Source organism: Komagataella phaffii, chromosome 4 (assembly GCF_000027005.1).
Source record: "Komagataella phaffii GS115 chromosome 4, complete sequence".
Classification (NCBI taxonomy): Eukaryota; Fungi; Ascomycota; class Pichiomycetes; order Pichiales; family Pichiaceae; genus Komagataella; species Komagataella phaffii.
Window position 1 is genome coordinate 1,344,558 of NC_012966.1, and position 17,380 is coordinate 1,361,937.

Genomic DNA, 17,380 nt, shown 5'->3' on the forward strand with positions numbered 1-17,380 from the left:
TTACTCCTCTCTTCCTTTCCTTAGAAAGAAAGGTACTTAGTTATGGACTTGTCTTCAAGGCTGTCCTCCCTCAGAAACATTGACTCAAGTTCTGACACACTCCCCAGTTACAGCAACCCCAATGACCGAAACATCATCAAGTCCCTGCTGGTCAAAGGAAAGAGTTTGATCGGTAAAGAGAAACACAGAACTTTTGACCTGCCCCAATCCAACAAAGAACACTTTCCTTCACATCCGATTGACAAGAAGACCATACCCCCAGAATTTATATCTCCGGGAGTTCCCCTAGTCAGAGTGACACACAAGAAAAAAGTTAATAAATCATTCAGAATAGATTTTGATAATGGACTACTTGTTTGGGATAGCAAAGCTTCTTCGTCCATAAAGATCAGCAAGATTAAACAGATAAGACAACAGCACCAAGCTTGGAACTATATTGAAGAGCTACAAGTTCCTCGATCATTAACTAAATTCTGGATTTCAATCATTTACATTCCTGCAAAGAAACACAAGCATAATAATATCAAGACACTTCATTTGATTGCCGGCTCAGAAGAATCGTATTCACTGGTGGTTGAAACTCTGACGAATATGGTAGCTTTTAACGACACATTGAGGAAAACTCAGGACCTCATGATGGTGGCAGACTACTGTTGGAATAACATTAGCTCCAATGGAGTGGTCACACTTGAGGGAATCTCGGGATTGATCAATCATTATGACATGTGTACAGAGTCAGACTATATCAAATCTTTGTTCGATACCGTCAACCCCACCGATTGTGCTTTGACCTTTGACCAATTCAAAACTTTCATTAGCCTGCTCCAAGAGAGAAAAGAGGTCACCCAACTATTTTATTATCTGACCTCTCACGAGAGCAACCAAAATCAAAATAATATTACTTTACCAACATTCACGATCTTTTTGAGGGATATACAGGAGGAAACAATGTCCGATAAAGAGATTTTAACTTGCTTCACCTCTCTTGCAATTGCAAACGCTCAAATACCTTTGAGCGAGTTCACAAAGTTTTTTCTTTCTGACTACTTACAACCCATCAAGAACATTCAAAGTGAAGAAGACCTCACACGTCCTCTTAATGAATATTTCATATCCTCATCTCACAATACCTATTTGCTGGGAAGACAAATTGTAGGTATATCTTCTGTGGAAGGCTATGTGAAAGCCCTACAAAAAGGCTGCAGGTGCATTGAAATTGACATATGGGATGGGAGTATTACCACCAATTTGGAGGAGATTTCTCCTCCTTTGCATGATGAGACGAACGATTCTATGAGACCAGTGGTGAAACATGGTAGATCCTTCACAAGTGCCGTTGATCTCAAACAGGTATTGAAAACCATCAAAAAAAATGCATTTATTAGATCATCTTTACCTTTAATCCTCTCCTTGGAAATTCATTGCAACCTAGAGAACCAATTGACAGTAAAGAGGCTAATTTTAGAAACTTTTGGGACTGCATTAGTAAAGGAACCTATCATGGGAAACGAATCATTTTTACCGAGCCCGCTAGAGCTCATGCATCGGGTTTTAATTAAAGTGAAAAAGACTAAAACAGTGAGCAAGTCCGGAGCTGCAAACAATACCAGTACCAGTTTAAGTAGTAGTTTTGGAACAAGCGTATCCGGATTGAGTGAAGATGAAACAAAGAATTCTAGCAAGCTCCCTATTAAGAAGATTTCCAAAGAAAAGATTCACCCTGAGTTAAGTTTTCTTGGAATTTATTTGTCGGGAATAAAGTTCAGAAACTTTTCTTTACCTGAATCCAAATCATTCAACCACGTTTTTTCCTTTAGTGAGTCCAAACTGAAAAGGTTTATGAAGGAAGAAACCAAAATAATTGCCCTTTTGAAACATAATAAACGATATCTAATGAGAGCATATCCTGCTAGATTCCGTTATTCGTCAACCAACTTCAATCCGTTGCCATTTTGGGAGATAGGAGTACCAATGGTTGCTACAAACTGGCAGACGTTTGATTTAGGGCAGCAACTCAACGAGGCTTTATTTGATCAACCATTTAACAGCCCCTTGCAGGGGTATGTGCTGAAGCCCTCAAACCTCAGAAATATCACCATTACATCTAACAAGAAGGTTGATTTGCTGAAAAATCAAGCCTATTGCAAGTTGATCAATGTTAATGTTCAAGTTATTACGGCCAGACAACTTTCTCTTAGCAATTTCAAGAAGCAACCAATCAACCCGTTCGTTGAATTTGAAATTCATGGATGTAATCTGTCTTGCAAAGATCAAGGCAAAATCTTGAGAACAAAAACGGTTCAAAACAATGGTTTCAATCCCTCTTGGGACGAGAACTTCAACGTGTCCTTCAAAACAAATCAGAACAATTTGAATTTCATTAGGCTCTTAGTGAAAAATGACACCGGTAGTTCAACTTATGATGGCAATGACGATAACGAAAATAATAACAACAACAACAACGATAGTAACGACAATTCGGAGTTAATATCTTCCTGGTGTGCAAGATTGGCTTATGTGAAAAATGGCTACAGATATCTACGTTTAGTGGATGCGCAAGGCGAAGAGAGTCTGTGTGCTACTTTATTTGTCAAATTTGATATTACTGAAGAGAGAATAATTACCGATTAATGTATATAGCTTACTTAGTTACTGATTGTGTCTTATTCTACAATTCCATTCTCTCATCTGTGTTCTCCGTCCTTGGCACACCAGCCAACAGTTCCCTTCTGATTTCAGGACCTATATCTCTGTGTCCTCTGGTTCTAATTGTCTCTAATAAGAAATCACGCTGATCGTCAGTGATATCATTCTTGTAGTGTTGGGCGAAAGCAAGGAACGCCTTATGCCACACTAGTGGCATTGGAGGTATCTCAGAGGGTTTATTTGCTGGATCATAGTAGTTCTTCACACTGTCTGCAACTTGTCCATTGATAACTCTGAATCTCATAAAGTAGAAGACCAAGTTGTCAACAGTTTGATAGGGCAATGCATATTTCTTCTCTAGTAAAATTCTGATAAAAACTGTCGTAGCTGGTTGGAAATCTTGTTCCGTTAACCAAGAAAGAGCAGCAGCCGAATGCAATGCTGGAATGGAAACTTTTGCCAGAATGGAGCCTGCAATGATTGCCTCTCTGACGCTACATCTTTCCTCTACCAATGGAAAAAGAAATCCTTTGAAAAAGGCAGCTGGTTTATAGAGTGATTTTTTTAGAGACCTGTACAAATGGTAGTTTAACTTGTGGTCGTCGGAGTCCTCTATGCTGGCTCTGAATCTCTCTAATAGAACCATATGGACAAATTTTGTAGCATCTTTGGAACCAAAATTGGATACAAACAGTTTGGTGGCTTCGAAACACACGTTGGGGGTCCACGCATCTGGATTTGTTACATAAAGGACATCTTCCCAACGTTTTAGCGTGGGAATAACTTTGAATAGTTTTGGAAGCCTACCATGCGTCCAAGTGGTCAAAAGAGTTCCTATAGTTTGATATGCTTGAATGACCTTTGGAGGGAGCAATACTGCATCTACCGGCTTTTCATTTTTCCTCTCTGCTTCTGCTTGTAATTGCTCAATCTTAGCCATCACCTTATCGGCTAGATTGAAACTTCCTTCAGGAAAAGACTGTTCAGACTTGAAATAAGACTGAAATAGTTTGGCATCTTCTTCATTAACGTATTCTTCTTCACCCTCAAATTCGCCATCATACTCTTCACCATCAGACCCTTCAAAGGCCTTCATTTCATCGTACTCTTCCGTAAAATCGTCCTCATCTTCATCTTGTTGTTGACGAACTTGAAACTTCACGAATGGATCATCCACCCTTTTGCCAAACCGATTTTCCTCTGACTCTATTTCTTCTTGTTGATCTTTGGCTAATTGTAAAATCTTTCTAGTTGCCTTGGAGTCAATGATGGTATCTTGATCCTCTCCATCCTTCTGCTCTGAAGTAGAATCTCTTCCAGAATTCTGGGAAGCAGTCTTGAACCTACCAGCTCCATGGACTATATCCTTGTAAAGTGGTTTATGGTGCTCCTTTACCTTGGTTTCACTGGTTGTTAGTTTACCCATATCTGAACTAAAGGATGCAATAAAAAGAAATTCAAACCATAAAGAAAAATTATTAGTACAATGAAGTGAAAATTTCTGTTGCCGCGATTCCGCCTAGAAAGGTTACGTTACAAGGACTTTGCCATAGTTCCTTCTGGCGGACACTTCTGAGGCCCGTTTTCTGGTTCTATACACTACCTTTTTAATGTCAACCTTCCCGATCTCATCACGTTGTGATCTGACATAAACAAACTGTGAACCCATAACAAGAAAAATGGCTCGTTTAGTAAGGAAGAGAGGAGAAACCGAGCCCAATGGGCCTTCTGTGAAGAGAGCAAAGTCTGCTGCATCAACCTTAGCTTCAAGACGGGCTTCTAGACTACCTTCCATCAACGAATTCCCCAAAGCTAAGACTGAAAAGTTAGATCTATTCGTTTTTGGTACAGGCTCGATGTCTGAACTGGGGTTAGGCCCAGCAGCAAGCACAAAAGAGGTCAAGCGACCCAGATTGAATCCACTTTTGAAGAAAGACGAAGTCGGAATTGTTGACTTTGCAGTAGGTGGAATGCACACTCTAGCTTTAGATTATAAGAACCAGGTCTGGTCCTGGGGAGGAAACGACAGCGGAGTACTGGGAAGGGACACCAGCCAAGCACAGGAACAACTAAGAGACATGGACGATGAAGACGATGATGATGAAGATGGTGATTTGAACGAATTAGAATCCACTCCAGGCTTGGTTGAAGGATTGCCAGACAATCAGATTGTTCAATTGATTGCCACTGATAACCTGAGCGGTGTTCTATTGGAAAATGGTGAAGTATGGGCCTGGGGTACGTTTAGATGTAATGAAGGATTACTGGGATTTTTAGACAGTGAAGGAATACAGAAAACTCCAAGACACATTCCAGGATTTGTTAATATCGTCCAAGTAGCTTCGGGAAAGGATCACATCATTGGGTTGGACAACAAAGGTATTCCTTATGCTTGGGGAAACGGCCAGCAATTTCAATTAGGGCGCCGAATCCTAGAAAGAACTAGATTGCAATCATTGGAGCCAAGAGAGTTCGGGCTACGGAAGATCAAGTTTGTAGGATCCGGAGAATTTCACTCTTTTGCTATTTCCGAAAATGGCAAAGTTTACGCCTGGGGATTGAACCAATTTGGACAATGTGGCGTTCCAATTAACATTGAAGATGGTGCTGTCATAGCAAAACCAACTGAAATTGAAGAATTGACTGGAAAGGATGTTGTCTATATTACTGGAGGTGAGCATCACTCTTTAGCATTAACAAAATCAGGAGAGGTTTATGTTTTTGGCAGATATGATATGAAAGAGATTGGTATCAAAAAAGACAATCTTCCTGAGGATGCTTACAAAGATGCCAACGGAAACACTCGTGCAGTTCCTGTTCCAACAAAGTTGACCACCCTTCCTAAGATAAAGGCAGTAACTGCTGGTTCTCATCATTCTCTTGCAATCACAGAATCAGGAGTGGTCTACTCGTGGGGGTTTGCTGATACTTATGCTGTTGGTTTAGGTCCCGTTGATGAAGATGTGGAAACACCAACCAGAATTGAGAATACAGCAACAAAGGAACATGACATCAAAATCATTGGTGCAGGTGGACAATTCAGTGTCAGTGGTGGAGTCAAGTTGACATCTGAAGAAGAAATTGAGAAAAGACTTGACGAGATTGAAAAATTTGAAGACTCCCTTTAAAAAGTTTATTGAAAAGTTCATAAGAGTTTGATTGTATAATGAATGAAATTTATTAATCTATTTGTCAGTTCTAACTAAGAGACCTCTCTTGGTTAAAAAATCTTTAACTTCCTTGACAGTGTATTCTCCTCTGTGAAACATTCCTGCTCCCAAAGCAGCGTCAGTCTCGGTTTTCCTGAACACTTCCTCAAAGTGGGATGGATTTCCTGCTCCAGAAGACGCTATCACTGGTAATTTAGTGGCAGACTTGATGTAATCTATTAATTCCAAATCATAACCAGAGTTGGAGCCGTCTTTGTCAATGCAGTTGCAAAGAATTTCTCCTGCACCCAGCTTTTCACAAGCATAGCAGAGTTCCCAAGCTCCCAAATCGTGAACATTTCTTCCACCTTGACTAGTGACCTTGTAATAACAATAGTTCTCTCCGTTAGGTCCAGGAAATTTGGTTTTTATCGTCTTGTATGGTGTCTTGGAGGGATCAGCGACATAAAATCTTTTTGGGTCCACAGAAATGACAACAGCTTGAACACCATATGAAGCAGAGATAGTTTCAATCGGTGTCAAGCCGGTTCCCTTCTCGTTGTTCCTATAAAATTCCTCTGCAGCCAACACGGCATCAGTTCCAATAGAAACTTTATCAGCACCAGCTCTGAAATACAATGTGGCGACTTTCAATGCTGGAACCTTGGTTCCATCGGGATCAACGACATCTTTAATCCCACCACCGACTGTAAGAGGAACAAACACAGTTTCAGCTGCCCTTTTGAGAACTTCCAGCATAGGAGCGTCCTTGATGGGAGAGTTTCTGAACGAAGTTATATTCAAGAAGGTCACTTCATCGGCGCCTTGTTGATAATATTTTTCAGCCATTTCCACTGGCTTTCCTAAATTACGAACATCTCCGCTTTCACTTTTCTCTCTCACATCGTACTGGTCACCTTTGGTAACGACCAAATCACCAGAGTCATTGGTACGAACATCAAGACATGCAATAATTCTTCTTGTCAGTCCTGTAGGTGTTACTTCAATAGAATCATCCACTTGCAAGTCTGCAGCACTCAAAGGGGAAAATTTCTCTCCTCTAAGAAAACTATTAATAACTGCAAGACCGGCAGCTCCAGATTTCTCGGGATGAAATTGAGTAGCAAATAGATTATCCTTAGCAATGGCCGATACAAACTCTTCTGTACCATATCTGGAGGTGGACAAAGTCCAACCATCAGCCTCTAGGGACTGTTTTTCAGGCTCGCTAAGTATGGCAGCATAGGAGTGGACGAAGTAGTATTTGGAGTGAGGACTTATACCATAAAGTGTCTTGCCACTGTCTAAAATCTTTCTATCAATTTGGACACTGTTCCAACCAATGTGTGGAACGCTTTTACCACCCAAATCATTTGGATTGAACTTAGTCAGTTGTAAAGGAATATATCCCAAACCTTCTGTATCAGGAGATTCACTGGAACCAGTAAAAAATGCTTGCAAACCCACACATATTCCCATCAAAGGCCTTCCAGAATCTATATACCTTTTCAAAGGTTCTAGAAATCCTTTTGCTAAAAACTGGTTAAGAAAGTGTCCATAGTTTCCAACCCCAGGAAGAAACAATTTCGTCGCTGTCTTCAAGTTTTCATCAGCAGCGTCTCGGATAAACTCCACCTCGTAACCAAGATACTCTATAGCATTTTGCAGAGATCTAAGGTTACCGCTTTCGACGTCAATGACGAAAACTACTTCTTTAGACATGACGATGAGTGAAAAGGCTACTCCAATAATAGAGATTCCTCATCTGGCAAATTTACAGATGTTAGTCATCGTGTTCGCGTTTAAATGAGTACGACACGCATAACCTCTTCTTATCGTGACCGTACCAGCCCATCTGTTATTATTTTTGTTATCTTGCGGTTGGACTTTTACCTCTTTACTCTTTTACCAATTTTAGAATCACAACAGGCAACTCGTCTCCAAGTACAAAAGCAATCAATTCCCAATCCTATTTCCCATTCTGAAAAAAGTAAGTAAATTCAATTGTTGCAAAACGTGATAGTCTCCTTCCTTCGGTGGCAACCCTCTTACTAACCCCGTCTAGATGCGATCGCAATTTAAAGACGAACACCCTTTTGAAAAGCGAAAGGCGGAGGCAATGCGGATCCGGTACAAGTTTGCGGACCGTATCCCCGTGATCTGTGAGAAAGTGGAGAAGTCTGACATTCCAGAGGTAGATAAGCGGAAGTACCTGGTTCCATGCGACCTAACTGTGGGCCAGTTTGTGTACGTTATCCGAAAGAGAATTAAGATCCCATCTGAGAAAGCAATTTTTATATTCATTGACGACATATTACCACCAACAGCCGCTTTGATGTCCAAGGTCTACGAAGAACATAAAGATGAGGACGGGTTTTTGTACGTTCTTTACAGCGGAGAAAACACGTTTGGAGATATTCCAGGTGTTGAGGAGATTGAATAAAGAAAAGACCAAAAAAGAGAAAAATCGATCTTCTTAAAGTTAGCTGGCTGGCTTTGTTACTGTTTTTTGATGGTGTTTAACGTTCTAGTTATTATTTAATAATGTGTATTTTCTCCTTTAAACGAGATTCAAACACTTTGCTCTTTATTCTACCAGCACTCGTTCTCATGCATTGTCCAAGGAGGTAATTGATCGAACCAGGCTTGTTTCCTTCCTGTAACTCCTTTACAATGGCTGGGTACGTGTCAAGCACGTCGTCAATGATGGAATCTACTTGAGCCAGTAGCTCGGAGTCGTTGGTGACATCTACCTCTCCCAATTCATATTTCGTAATGAGATCAATTATTGGACCCTCATTCTCAGCAGGATTAGCAAGGAGATGCTCAAATAGAATTTTAGCATTGTTGTTGGTGACTTGTTCTCGGAAGATACAATCGATTAGGTCAGCTAGTTGATGAACAGGGAACAGATCTTCAGAAAAATCTATGTTGTTCTTTGCTAAATATCCCAAAAACTCATGACAGCACCAATTGATTGGGTATTTGGATGGAATGTTCTTCGCCGACGTTCTACTAAACAGAGCATAGTAATAGCCCAGAAGATTTCTGTCGTTCAAAAGAATTCTGGCATCTCTCAACTTGATATTGTAAGGAGGCGACATTAGTTGCGCCAACTGCTCTTCTGGGGTAGTAATCGTCATTTTTTTGATCCTGGTGACAATATCGTTAACATCAAGTACCACTGGTGGAAGTTCGGGGTCTGGCATGTATCTGTAATCTACACTAGACTCCTTATCTCTGAGTCTGAAAGTTTTATTCCCATCCCAGCCTCTAGTTTCTTTTGTTTTAATAGGATTTCCCTTATCAATTGATTTGGTTTGACGTTTGAATTCGTATCGAATAGCATTGACAATTGCAGAAGTGGACGTCATATTCTTGATCTCAACTCTTTCGCCATCATCAACAGACACATTGACGTCAACTCTCATCGCTCCTGCTTCCAATTGTCCCGTTGAGACATCCATGGTCTTCATCAGCTGAAGATATTTCCTGAGAAATGCCTTGACTTGTTTCACGGAATTCAGATCAGGTTCAGTAACCACCTCTATCAAGGGCATATTACTTCTGTTGTAGTCAACCAACGATTTATCTGAAAGATCCTTATACAACGATTTCCCTGTGTCCTGCTCAATTTGAATATGATGTATACGTACGAGTTTCTCATCTTCGTCTATCTCATCAAATCGCTTGGATAGCTTGAGAAATCCCCCACTGCTGATTGGTCTATAATACTGAGTGATTTGATACCCATTCGGCTGATCTGGATAGAAGTAATGTTTCCTATCGAATGTAGAGACTGAATTTATGTTTGAGTTTAGACTCACACACGCTTTTAATGCGGTGAGAAGACATGCCTGGTTCAAAGTAGGTTGACTACCAGGAAGGCCAATATCGAAAAAAGAGATGTTGGTATTCGGTTTGGACGCCTCTGTGGAAGACAATGAGAAGAGTTTTTGCCCCGTTTTTAACTGGGTGTGAATCTCTAGACCACAGACCAGCTTTCTTAACATAAAGAGTGAACAAAAGATTTGTAGATTCAATGATCGTTCTTGATGGGGAGATATTTCAGAATTGCGCTTACATAAGCCGACTAGAGTTTGTTTGTAATAACGAAGTTCTAGAGACATTAATGCGCAAGACAGTGTAATCATCATTGCATAGATTCAGTATAGCCATGTATATCATGGTTGTGTGCTTGATAGCTTTTCAATAATCGGTTCAACGTCGATGTGATTTCGGCTCTCATTTCAATATTCATTACGTAAGCTAAAGTGCCCTATCTTTTTCTAGTTCGACAATACTCCTAAGTCTACAACCTCATGTTCAATGTTTTACTCGACTTACCTAAAACTTTCTCCGTAGGTATCGATGGGAATTTCTTGTCTAGTGAAAACTCACCCTTCCAATTGAAAGGAATCAAACTTGTCGAACCAGGAGTCCACTTTATCCACCTGGAAGACCTCAACCTCAATCTTAGAAGTGGCATTTGGATCAACGGGAAAGACGACCACACATTAGTGATTGATATAAAAGATGGAATCAGTGATCTCTCAGTATTTATTGTGAACCATATGACTAGAGAAATGATCGTGAAACCGTCTACGGACCCTGTAGATGTTGATTACTCAATCGAAGTTGGAAAGATTTTAGACACTATGAGTGAAAATTTCCCGTTAATGGTCAACTATTCATCCTTGAATACCAAACATCCACACTGGGAGTCACTTACCAAGTATATTTCATTTCCTAGGATTTTGGACGTATTGCAAGGTAATCATTGGTTTACTCTTCCCATCTCCACTCTAGATGCGTCAAAGCAAGAGAATGAGTATCTTATAGACAAACTGAGCAAAACTTCTATGGAAAAGAACCCCGATAGGATTATACAATCTCTGAGGAAAGACGACTATCAAATGATATTTTCAACCATTGAGTTCAACAAAACTGCTAGACCGAATGCTACACCCTCTCAGTTGACTCAAGATTCAGTGGATAAATCTTGGTTTGTTGAGACTAAACTGCTTCCCGGCTTACTACTTGAGTTTCAGCTAAGCTTTTTACTGTTCATGATACTCAATAATGCTAGCGCTGCTTCTCATTGGGTTAATATTATCAAAATTATGCTAAATTGTGATTCTTTGGTTGAGATCAATGAAAATCTATTTATTGAATTTTTTGATTGTTTGAGTATTCAACTAAAGATAATCCCAGAGGAACTGGTAGCTTCTTCGGATTCAATGGTGAATTTACAGGCTTTGAAAGAAAGCCTAACCACGTTTAATGAAACGATAGAGAACCCAAAAGTAAGACGATCTTTCAACAGGGTCAAAGATACGCTCAAGCTCCAATTTCAGTTTGAAGATATAGATTTTCTGGATGATATTTGATCAAACTCATTTTTCGGGATAAACTCCACCTGAATACGATTCTTCCAATATGTGTCGATCATTCCTAACGAAGGAAGTCCTAATATTTTTCCCGTCACAGATAGATCATCTAATAACAGAACAGGAATGTTGGTTAGTATCTTGTTGGGTAAGCAGTTCCCTGGCTGACTTTCCATAAACATATTATATGCTGTTGAATGCAGTTTAGGCACATATGGTACGATTTTGATAGTGGCATGCCCAAAGATTGGAAATTCATCTGTTGTTTTAATTCGAATCCAGCAACGGTTGTCAAAAAAAACCCATTCAGACCATTCGTTATTATGGCCTAGGGCAAGCTCTATCATGGGCAACGGCTGATTAGCATGGTATTTTGCAGCCGATATACTCACATTGACGCAGTCTGAGCCCAAATCTTTGTAGCTTGAAATTTCCCAGTTCAATTTAAGCAAGGAAAACTTTTCCGGGTGGCCTTTACCGAAGACCACTCTTTTTAGAATAGAGTAAATACTTCTGGTTGATTTGGACTTCACCCAAGCGCTTTCCACATCTAGGTTTGTGAACTTGTAATGGTAACTTTTCAGGGGGGATATCTTGTAGCATTCTTCATAAAAAAATCTGTTTATAACTAACGGATGATATCTCTTCAGTATCTGTCCAGATAACAATAAACTAAGCCTAAAGGTTGCTGGATCATACCAGATTTGCCCTAGTCGATTCAATTCATGTCGTAATTCTTCCAGACTGGAATATATAGACTGTTGAAACGACTCAATTTCTGATATAACTTGTAAAATATGTTGCTGTGTTAGTGTTTTGGGAATGATAATATCCCCTTTTTGATATACACTGCGCATCAGATTGCGAAATGTTAATGAAGAATCGGTATTTGTATGATCTTCAAACCAAGGAACTTCCAGTTCTCTGCAATATGAGTAGATATCTTTTTTTCTTAATGTTCAGCATTGGCCTTACAATCTTTATGGGAGGTTTTACCGACGATGGGTACAAAGGAAGGGAAGGATAAGAGGAGATATCTTTCATGCATCTCATGCCAAATATTGTACTATTTTGCTTCAATCTCAACAAGAAGGTTTCGACTTGATCTTCTAGTTGATGACCCAAAAATAGATGCTGAATATCATAGTCATAACAATATTTCTGAATATGCTGATATCGTTTCGTTCGGGCTAGTCTTTCAAAATTTCCTAACTGGTGCAATTCGACAGAGTCCAAGTTCCATTTTAGATCTATAATTTTATGCTGTACATTCAGAGGAGCTACCAGTTTTCCAACCTCCTCGGCTTCTTGCCGACTACCTTTTCTGTATTCATGGTTTACTGTCAAAGCTACTATTTCAACCCCGACGTTGTACTCATCTCTGTACCTACTCAACAAACTTGTCAGTGCCATAGAATCAACCCCACCGGACAGGGATATTCCAACACGTCGGGGCAGTCCATGAGGGAATATTTTGACAATATTGTCACTAAATACGTCAAATACTTTTCTGTTCATCCTCTTCCCCCTTCTAAGACGGGCGTAGGATAACAGTAGCCCTTCCAATAGAAGGAAATCAATGCATTAGGCATTTACGTCGTCCGCGAAGTTTTCCATATTAATCCGCTGGTGACGTTCTTCCCTTAGGCTCAAATTTTTTTGACTCATTCTATCATTGAAAGAGTAAAGAGTAATGTCAGAACAGGACACTAGATTCTCCTTCCCCAAGGAAGAAGAACGTATCTTGAGCTACTGGAAGGAAATAAATGCTTTCGAACAATCAAATAAGTTAAATGAGGGAAACAAGAGATTCTCATTCTACGACGGTCCACCTTTCGCCACTGGTACTCCCCATTACGGCCATATTTTGGCCTCCACTATCAAGGATATTATCCCCAGGTATGCCAACATGAACGGTATGTATGTGGAACGTCGTTTTGGCTGGGATACTCATGGCTTGCCAGTGGAACACGAGATCGACAAGAAACTTGGTATCACTGGAAAGGAAGATGTGATGGCCATGGGTATCGCCAAATACAACGAAGAATGTCGTTCCATTGTCATGCGTTATGCTCATGCCTGGAAAGATACCATTGGAAGACTAGGTCGTTGGATCGATTTTGAGAATGATTACAAGACTCTTTATCCTGAGTTCATGGAGTCTGTGTGGTGGGTTTTCAAGCAATTGTATGAGAAGGACTCTGTTTACCGTGGACTGCGAGTGATGCCTTACTCCACTGGCTGCACCACTCCTTTGTCTAATTTTGAGGCCCAGCAAAATTATAAGGATGTTAATGATCCAGCTGTCACTGTTGGTTTTAGATTGGTAGATGATGAGAATACTTTCCTGGTTGCATGGACAACTACACCATGGACTCTTCCTTCTAATATTGCTTTGGCTGTAAACCCAGAGTTTGAATACGTTAAAATTTATGACGAAAAGACCAAGAAGCACTACATTTTATTGGAGTCATTGTTAAAGACCTTGTACAGAAAACCTAAAAATGAAAAATACAAGATCGTTGAAAAGATCAAGGGTTCCGAATTGGTCGGGCTGAAATACCAACCTTTGTTCAATTATTTCTATGACAAGTTCAAAGATCATGGTTTTGTAGTTTACGGCGGTGACTTCGTCACCGATGACAGCGGTACTGGTATTGTCCACCAGGCTCCAGCTTTTGGTGAGGTTGATTTTGAAGCTGCCACTGCCGCTGGTGTTATTGATGAAAAGAGGGTTCCTCCTAACCCTGTTGATGACAACGGAAAGTTCAGTTCCCAAGTTCCAGATTGGGAGGGGGTATATGTCAAGGACGCTGACACAAAGATTATCAAATACTTGACTGAAAAGGGAAATATTCTATTATCTTCCCAAATCAGACATAGTTATCCATTTTGTTGGAGATCTGATACTCCCTTGCTGTATAGAACGGTGCCAGCTTGGTTTGTCCGTGTTAAAGAGATCGTTCCTGACATGTTGAAAAACGTTGAAGCTACTCATTGGGTCCCCCAAACCATTAAGGAGAAGAGATTTTCCAACTGGATTGCCAATGCACGGGACTGGAATGTTTCTCGTAACAGATATTGGGGAACACCTATTCCATTATGGGTTTCTGATGATTTTGAAGAAATTGTGTGTATCGGTTCAATTCAAGAACTGAGAGATCTATCTGGCAACCAAGATATCACTGACATACACCGTGAAAAGATTGACGACATCACTATTCCTTCTAGACAAGGAAAGGGCGTGCTAAGAAGAATCGAAGAAGTGTTTGATTGTTGGTTCGAGTCAGGTTCCATGCCTTACGCTCAAAACCACTATCCTTTCGAAGGAAAGGACGAGTTCAGCTCCAAATTCCCTGCTGATTTCATATCGGAAGGTCTTGATCAGACCAGAGGTTGGTTCTACACCTTGACTGTGCTAGGTACTCACCTTTTCAACACTGCACCCTACAAGAATGTCATAGTTTCGGGTATCGTTCTAGCTGGTGACGGTAAAAAGATGTCCAAGCGTCTGAAGAACTATCCAGACCCTGGAATAGTGTTGGACGGTTACGGTGCCGATGCTTTGCGTCTTTACTTAATCAACTCTCCTGTTCTTAGAGCCGAGACTTTGAAGTTCAAAGAGGAAGGAGTCAAGGAAGTAGTTTCCAAGGTTCTTCTTCCTTGGTGGAACTCCTTCAAGTTTTTAGAAGGTCAGGTAGCTTTGCTGAAGAAGTTGAACCAAATTGACTACAAGTATGATCCCGAAGTCAGGAGTGAGAATGTCATGGACAAATGGTTGTTGGCCACCATTCAATCGCTTATCAAATTTATTCACCAAGAGATGGCTGAGTACAGACTGTACACTGTGGTCCCTAAGTTGCTAAAATTGATTGATGACTTGACTAACTGGTACATTCGTTTCAACCGTCGTCGTCTGAAGGGTGAGAATGGTGTTGATGACTGTATCAAAGCATTGAACACATTGACGGAAGCCCTTTTCACTTTAGTCCGTGCTATGGCACCCTTCACCCCATTCTTGTCTGAGAACATATACCAAAGATTGAGACCTCTTATCCCAGATGCTGTCTTGTCTAAGTACACCAAAGATCCAAGATCGGTTCATTTCTTGGCGTACCCAGTCCTGAACGTATCTCTGTTTGACGAGAAGATTGAGATTGCCATGGCTCGTATGCAAAAGGTTATTGATTACGGACGTAACATCCGTGAGAAGAAGACCATATCTCTGAAGACCCCACTCAAAACTTTGGTTATTCTTCACTCAGATCCAGGTTACCTTGCTGATGTCGAATCCCTAAAATCCTACATTACCGAGGAGCTGAATGTCCGTGATGTAATCATCACTTCAGACGAGGACAAATATGGAGTAGCATATGGGGTTGTCGCTGACTGGCCAGTATTGGGTAAGAAGTTGAAGAAGGATGCCCAGAAAGTCAAAGTAGCGCTTCCTTCAGTGAGTTCTGAAGAAGTCAAGGAATTTTTGAAGACTGGTAAGATTACAGTTGCTGGAATTGAGCTCTCATCTGAAGACTTGAATGCAGTTCGTGGTCTGCCTGAGTCCAAATCTCAAGACGGACATGAAGTCAGAAGTGACAGAGACACTCTGGTTATCCTGGACACTAAAGTGTATGAGGAGCTGAAGACAGAGGGTACCGCACGTGAGTTGGTTAATCGTATCCAGAAGCTACGTAAGAAAGCCTCCTTGGATGCAACTGATGATGTTATTGTACAATATGCTATTACAAATGATACCATTGGATTGGACTCAATAATGAAACAACACGCCGATATGCTAATAAAGACCTGCAGAAGACCGTTGGAACCGTTGGCCGAGACTTCTAAGGACGTAATTGCTGAGGAGGAATGTCAGATCCAGGACACGCTCATCAAGATCCGTTTGCTTAATATCTAGACCCACTTAAAGTAGTATAGAATGCTAGAATAAAGAAAAATCTCTGTATAACGTAATACTCGAAATCCGACCCTGAAAAATTGGAATATTTGTAACGAACATCCATCACCAAAACACACCACAAGTAGATGTCATTTCTTAGTTCCAGCAACGTCAACGTAACGCAGGGAACAGTCCAGGACCTTCAAAATGACGTGGTGGTAGGAAATGGACCAGAAGATTCCATCAGTGATTTGGCCTTCTCACCACAGGCTGAACTGCTGGCGGTAGCTTCGTGGGACAAGAAAGTTAGGGTTTATGAAGTTCTTCCAACTGGTACGACGGAAGGAAGAGCTCTGTACGACCACGAGTCCCCTGTTCTAGCTGTGCATTGGTCTCCCGACGGCACTAAAGTGGCCACTGGAGCCGCCGATCGTCAAGTACGCTTATATGATGTTCAAACTGGTCAGGTTCAAAACTTGGGAATGCACGAGGCTCCGGTCAAAGCACTTAGATTTGTGGAAGTGGGCCCTACTTCTACACCTGTGGTAGTATCAGGAGGCTGGGATAAGACTTTGAGGTATTGGGACCCCAGGTCAGCACAACCGATGGCCACAGTGGCACTCCCTGAACGAGTATACGCCATGGACACTTCACAGAAATTATTGGTAGTAGCAACAGCAGAGCGCCACATAGGAGTCATTGATCTAAATCAACCACAACAGCTGTTCAAGCAAACCATGTCTCCTTTGAAATGGCAAACCCGTACAGTGGCATGCTATCCTCAAGGCAATGGTTATGCAATTGGATCGATTGAAGGAAGATGCTGTCTACAATATATTGATGCAACAGAACAGGCAAAATCTGGCTTTTCATTTAAATGCCACCGAGTACCACGACCCGCTCCTGCCAAGGAGTCAGACGTTTACTCCATAAACTCCATTCGATTTCACCCTGTCTATGGAACATTTTCTACAGCAGGTAGTGACGGAGCATTCCATTTTTGGGACAAAGATCAAAAGCATCGACTGAAAGGGTTCCCTGCCGGACCTACTAGCATTTCGTCTACAGCATTCAACAGAAATGGTGGAATTTTTGCCTACGCTTATTCATACGATTGGAGTAAAGGCCCTGAAGGAAATTCAGCAAATACTCCAATCCAATTACGTTTACATGCTACTAAAGATGAAGAGGTCAAACAGCGAAACAAGAAGTAAGGGAGCAAGTGTAATATTAGGGCGTAGTGCATTGGTTTATTCATTCGTTGGGCGAACGGAGAATTTCAAATGCGAGAAGGGGGAGTT

At 40.9% G+C, this 17,380-nt stretch overlaps 10 protein-coding genes across 10 annotated transcripts; 6 read left to right on the forward strand and 4 right to left on the reverse strand.

Annotated features, from left to right (window-relative positions):
* Window positions 1-42: 42 nt before the first annotated feature.
* PAS_chr4_0700 (Phospholipase C) lies at window positions 43-2,631 on the forward strand (the record flags this gene model as incomplete). Its single annotated transcript, XM_002494096.1, has 1 exon — window positions 43-2,631. The coding sequence occupies one exon, from the start codon at window positions 43-45 to the stop codon at window positions 2,629-2,631; it is 2,589 nt and encodes an 862-aa protein (XP_002494141.1).
* A 37-nt stretch (window positions 2,632-2,668) lies between these two features.
* Window positions 2,669-4,072, reverse strand: PAS_chr4_0701 (uncharacterized protein; the record flags this gene model as incomplete). Its single annotated transcript, XM_002494097.1, has 1 exon — window positions 2,669-4,072. One exon carries the CDS (start codon window positions 4,070-4,072, stop codon window positions 2,669-2,671), a length of 1,404 nt encoding a protein of 467 aa, XP_002494142.1.
* A 253-nt stretch (window positions 4,073-4,325) lies between these two features.
* Window positions 4,326-5,774, forward strand: PAS_chr4_0702 (Nucleotide exchange factor for Gsp1p, localizes to the nucleus; the record flags this gene model as incomplete). Its single annotated transcript, XM_002494098.1, has 1 exon — window positions 4,326-5,774. The coding sequence occupies one exon, from the start codon at window positions 4,326-4,328 to the stop codon at window positions 5,772-5,774; it is 1,449 nt and encodes a 482-aa protein (XP_002494143.1).
* A 57-nt stretch (window positions 5,775-5,831) lies between these two features.
* Window positions 5,832-7,517, reverse strand: PAS_chr4_0703 (Imidazole glycerol phosphate synthase (glutamine amidotransferase:cyclase); the record flags this gene model as incomplete). The annotated part of the gene is made up of 1 exon (XM_002494099.1): window positions 5,832-7,517. The coding sequence occupies one exon, from the start codon at window positions 7,515-7,517 to the stop codon at window positions 5,832-5,834; it is 1,686 nt and encodes a 561-aa protein (XP_002494144.1).
* A 343-nt stretch (window positions 7,518-7,860) lies between these two features.
* On the forward strand, window positions 7,861-8,238 carry PAS_chr4_0704 (uncharacterized protein; the record flags this gene model as incomplete). The annotated part of the gene is made up of 1 exon (XM_002494100.1): window positions 7,861-8,238. One exon carries the CDS (start codon window positions 7,861-7,863, stop codon window positions 8,236-8,238), a length of 378 nt encoding a protein of 125 aa, XP_002494145.1.
* A 91-nt stretch (window positions 8,239-8,329) lies between these two features.
* Window positions 8,330-9,808, reverse strand: PAS_chr4_0705 (Protein required for mitochondrial translation; the record flags this gene model as incomplete). Its single annotated transcript, XM_002494101.1, has 1 exon — window positions 8,330-9,808. One exon carries the CDS (start codon window positions 9,806-9,808, stop codon window positions 8,330-8,332), a length of 1,479 nt encoding a protein of 492 aa, XP_002494146.1.
* A 309-nt stretch (window positions 9,809-10,117) lies between these two features.
* Window positions 10,118-11,185, forward strand: PAS_chr4_0706 (Hypothetical protein; the record flags this gene model as incomplete). Its single annotated transcript, XM_002494102.1, has 1 exon — window positions 10,118-11,185. The coding sequence occupies one exon, from the start codon at window positions 10,118-10,120 to the stop codon at window positions 11,183-11,185; it is 1,068 nt and encodes a 355-aa protein (XP_002494147.1).
* Window positions 11,149-12,703, reverse strand: PAS_chr4_0708 (Hypothetical protein; the record flags this gene model as incomplete). The annotated part of the gene is made up of 2 exons (XM_002494103.1): window positions 11,149-11,988; window positions 12,092-12,703. The coding sequence occupies 2 exons, from the start codon at window positions 12,701-12,703 to the stop codon at window positions 11,149-11,151; spliced, it is 1,452 nt and encodes a 483-aa protein (XP_002494148.1).
* A 175-nt stretch (window positions 12,704-12,878) lies between these two features.
* On the forward strand, window positions 12,879-16,097 carry PAS_chr4_0709 (Cytoplasmic isoleucine-tRNA synthetase, target of the G1-specific inhibitor reveromycin A; the record flags this gene model as incomplete). The annotated part of the gene is made up of 1 exon (XM_002494104.1): window positions 12,879-16,097. One exon carries the CDS (start codon window positions 12,879-12,881, stop codon window positions 16,095-16,097), a length of 3,219 nt encoding a protein of 1,072 aa, XP_002494149.1.
* Window positions 16,098-16,225: 128 nt separating this feature from the next.
* Window positions 16,226-17,293, forward strand: PAS_chr4_0710 (Component of the nuclear pore complex; the record flags this gene model as incomplete). Its single annotated transcript, XM_002494105.1, has 1 exon — window positions 16,226-17,293. One exon carries the CDS (start codon window positions 16,226-16,228, stop codon window positions 17,291-17,293), a length of 1,068 nt encoding a protein of 355 aa, XP_002494150.1.
* Window positions 17,294-17,380: the final 87 nt, after the last annotated feature.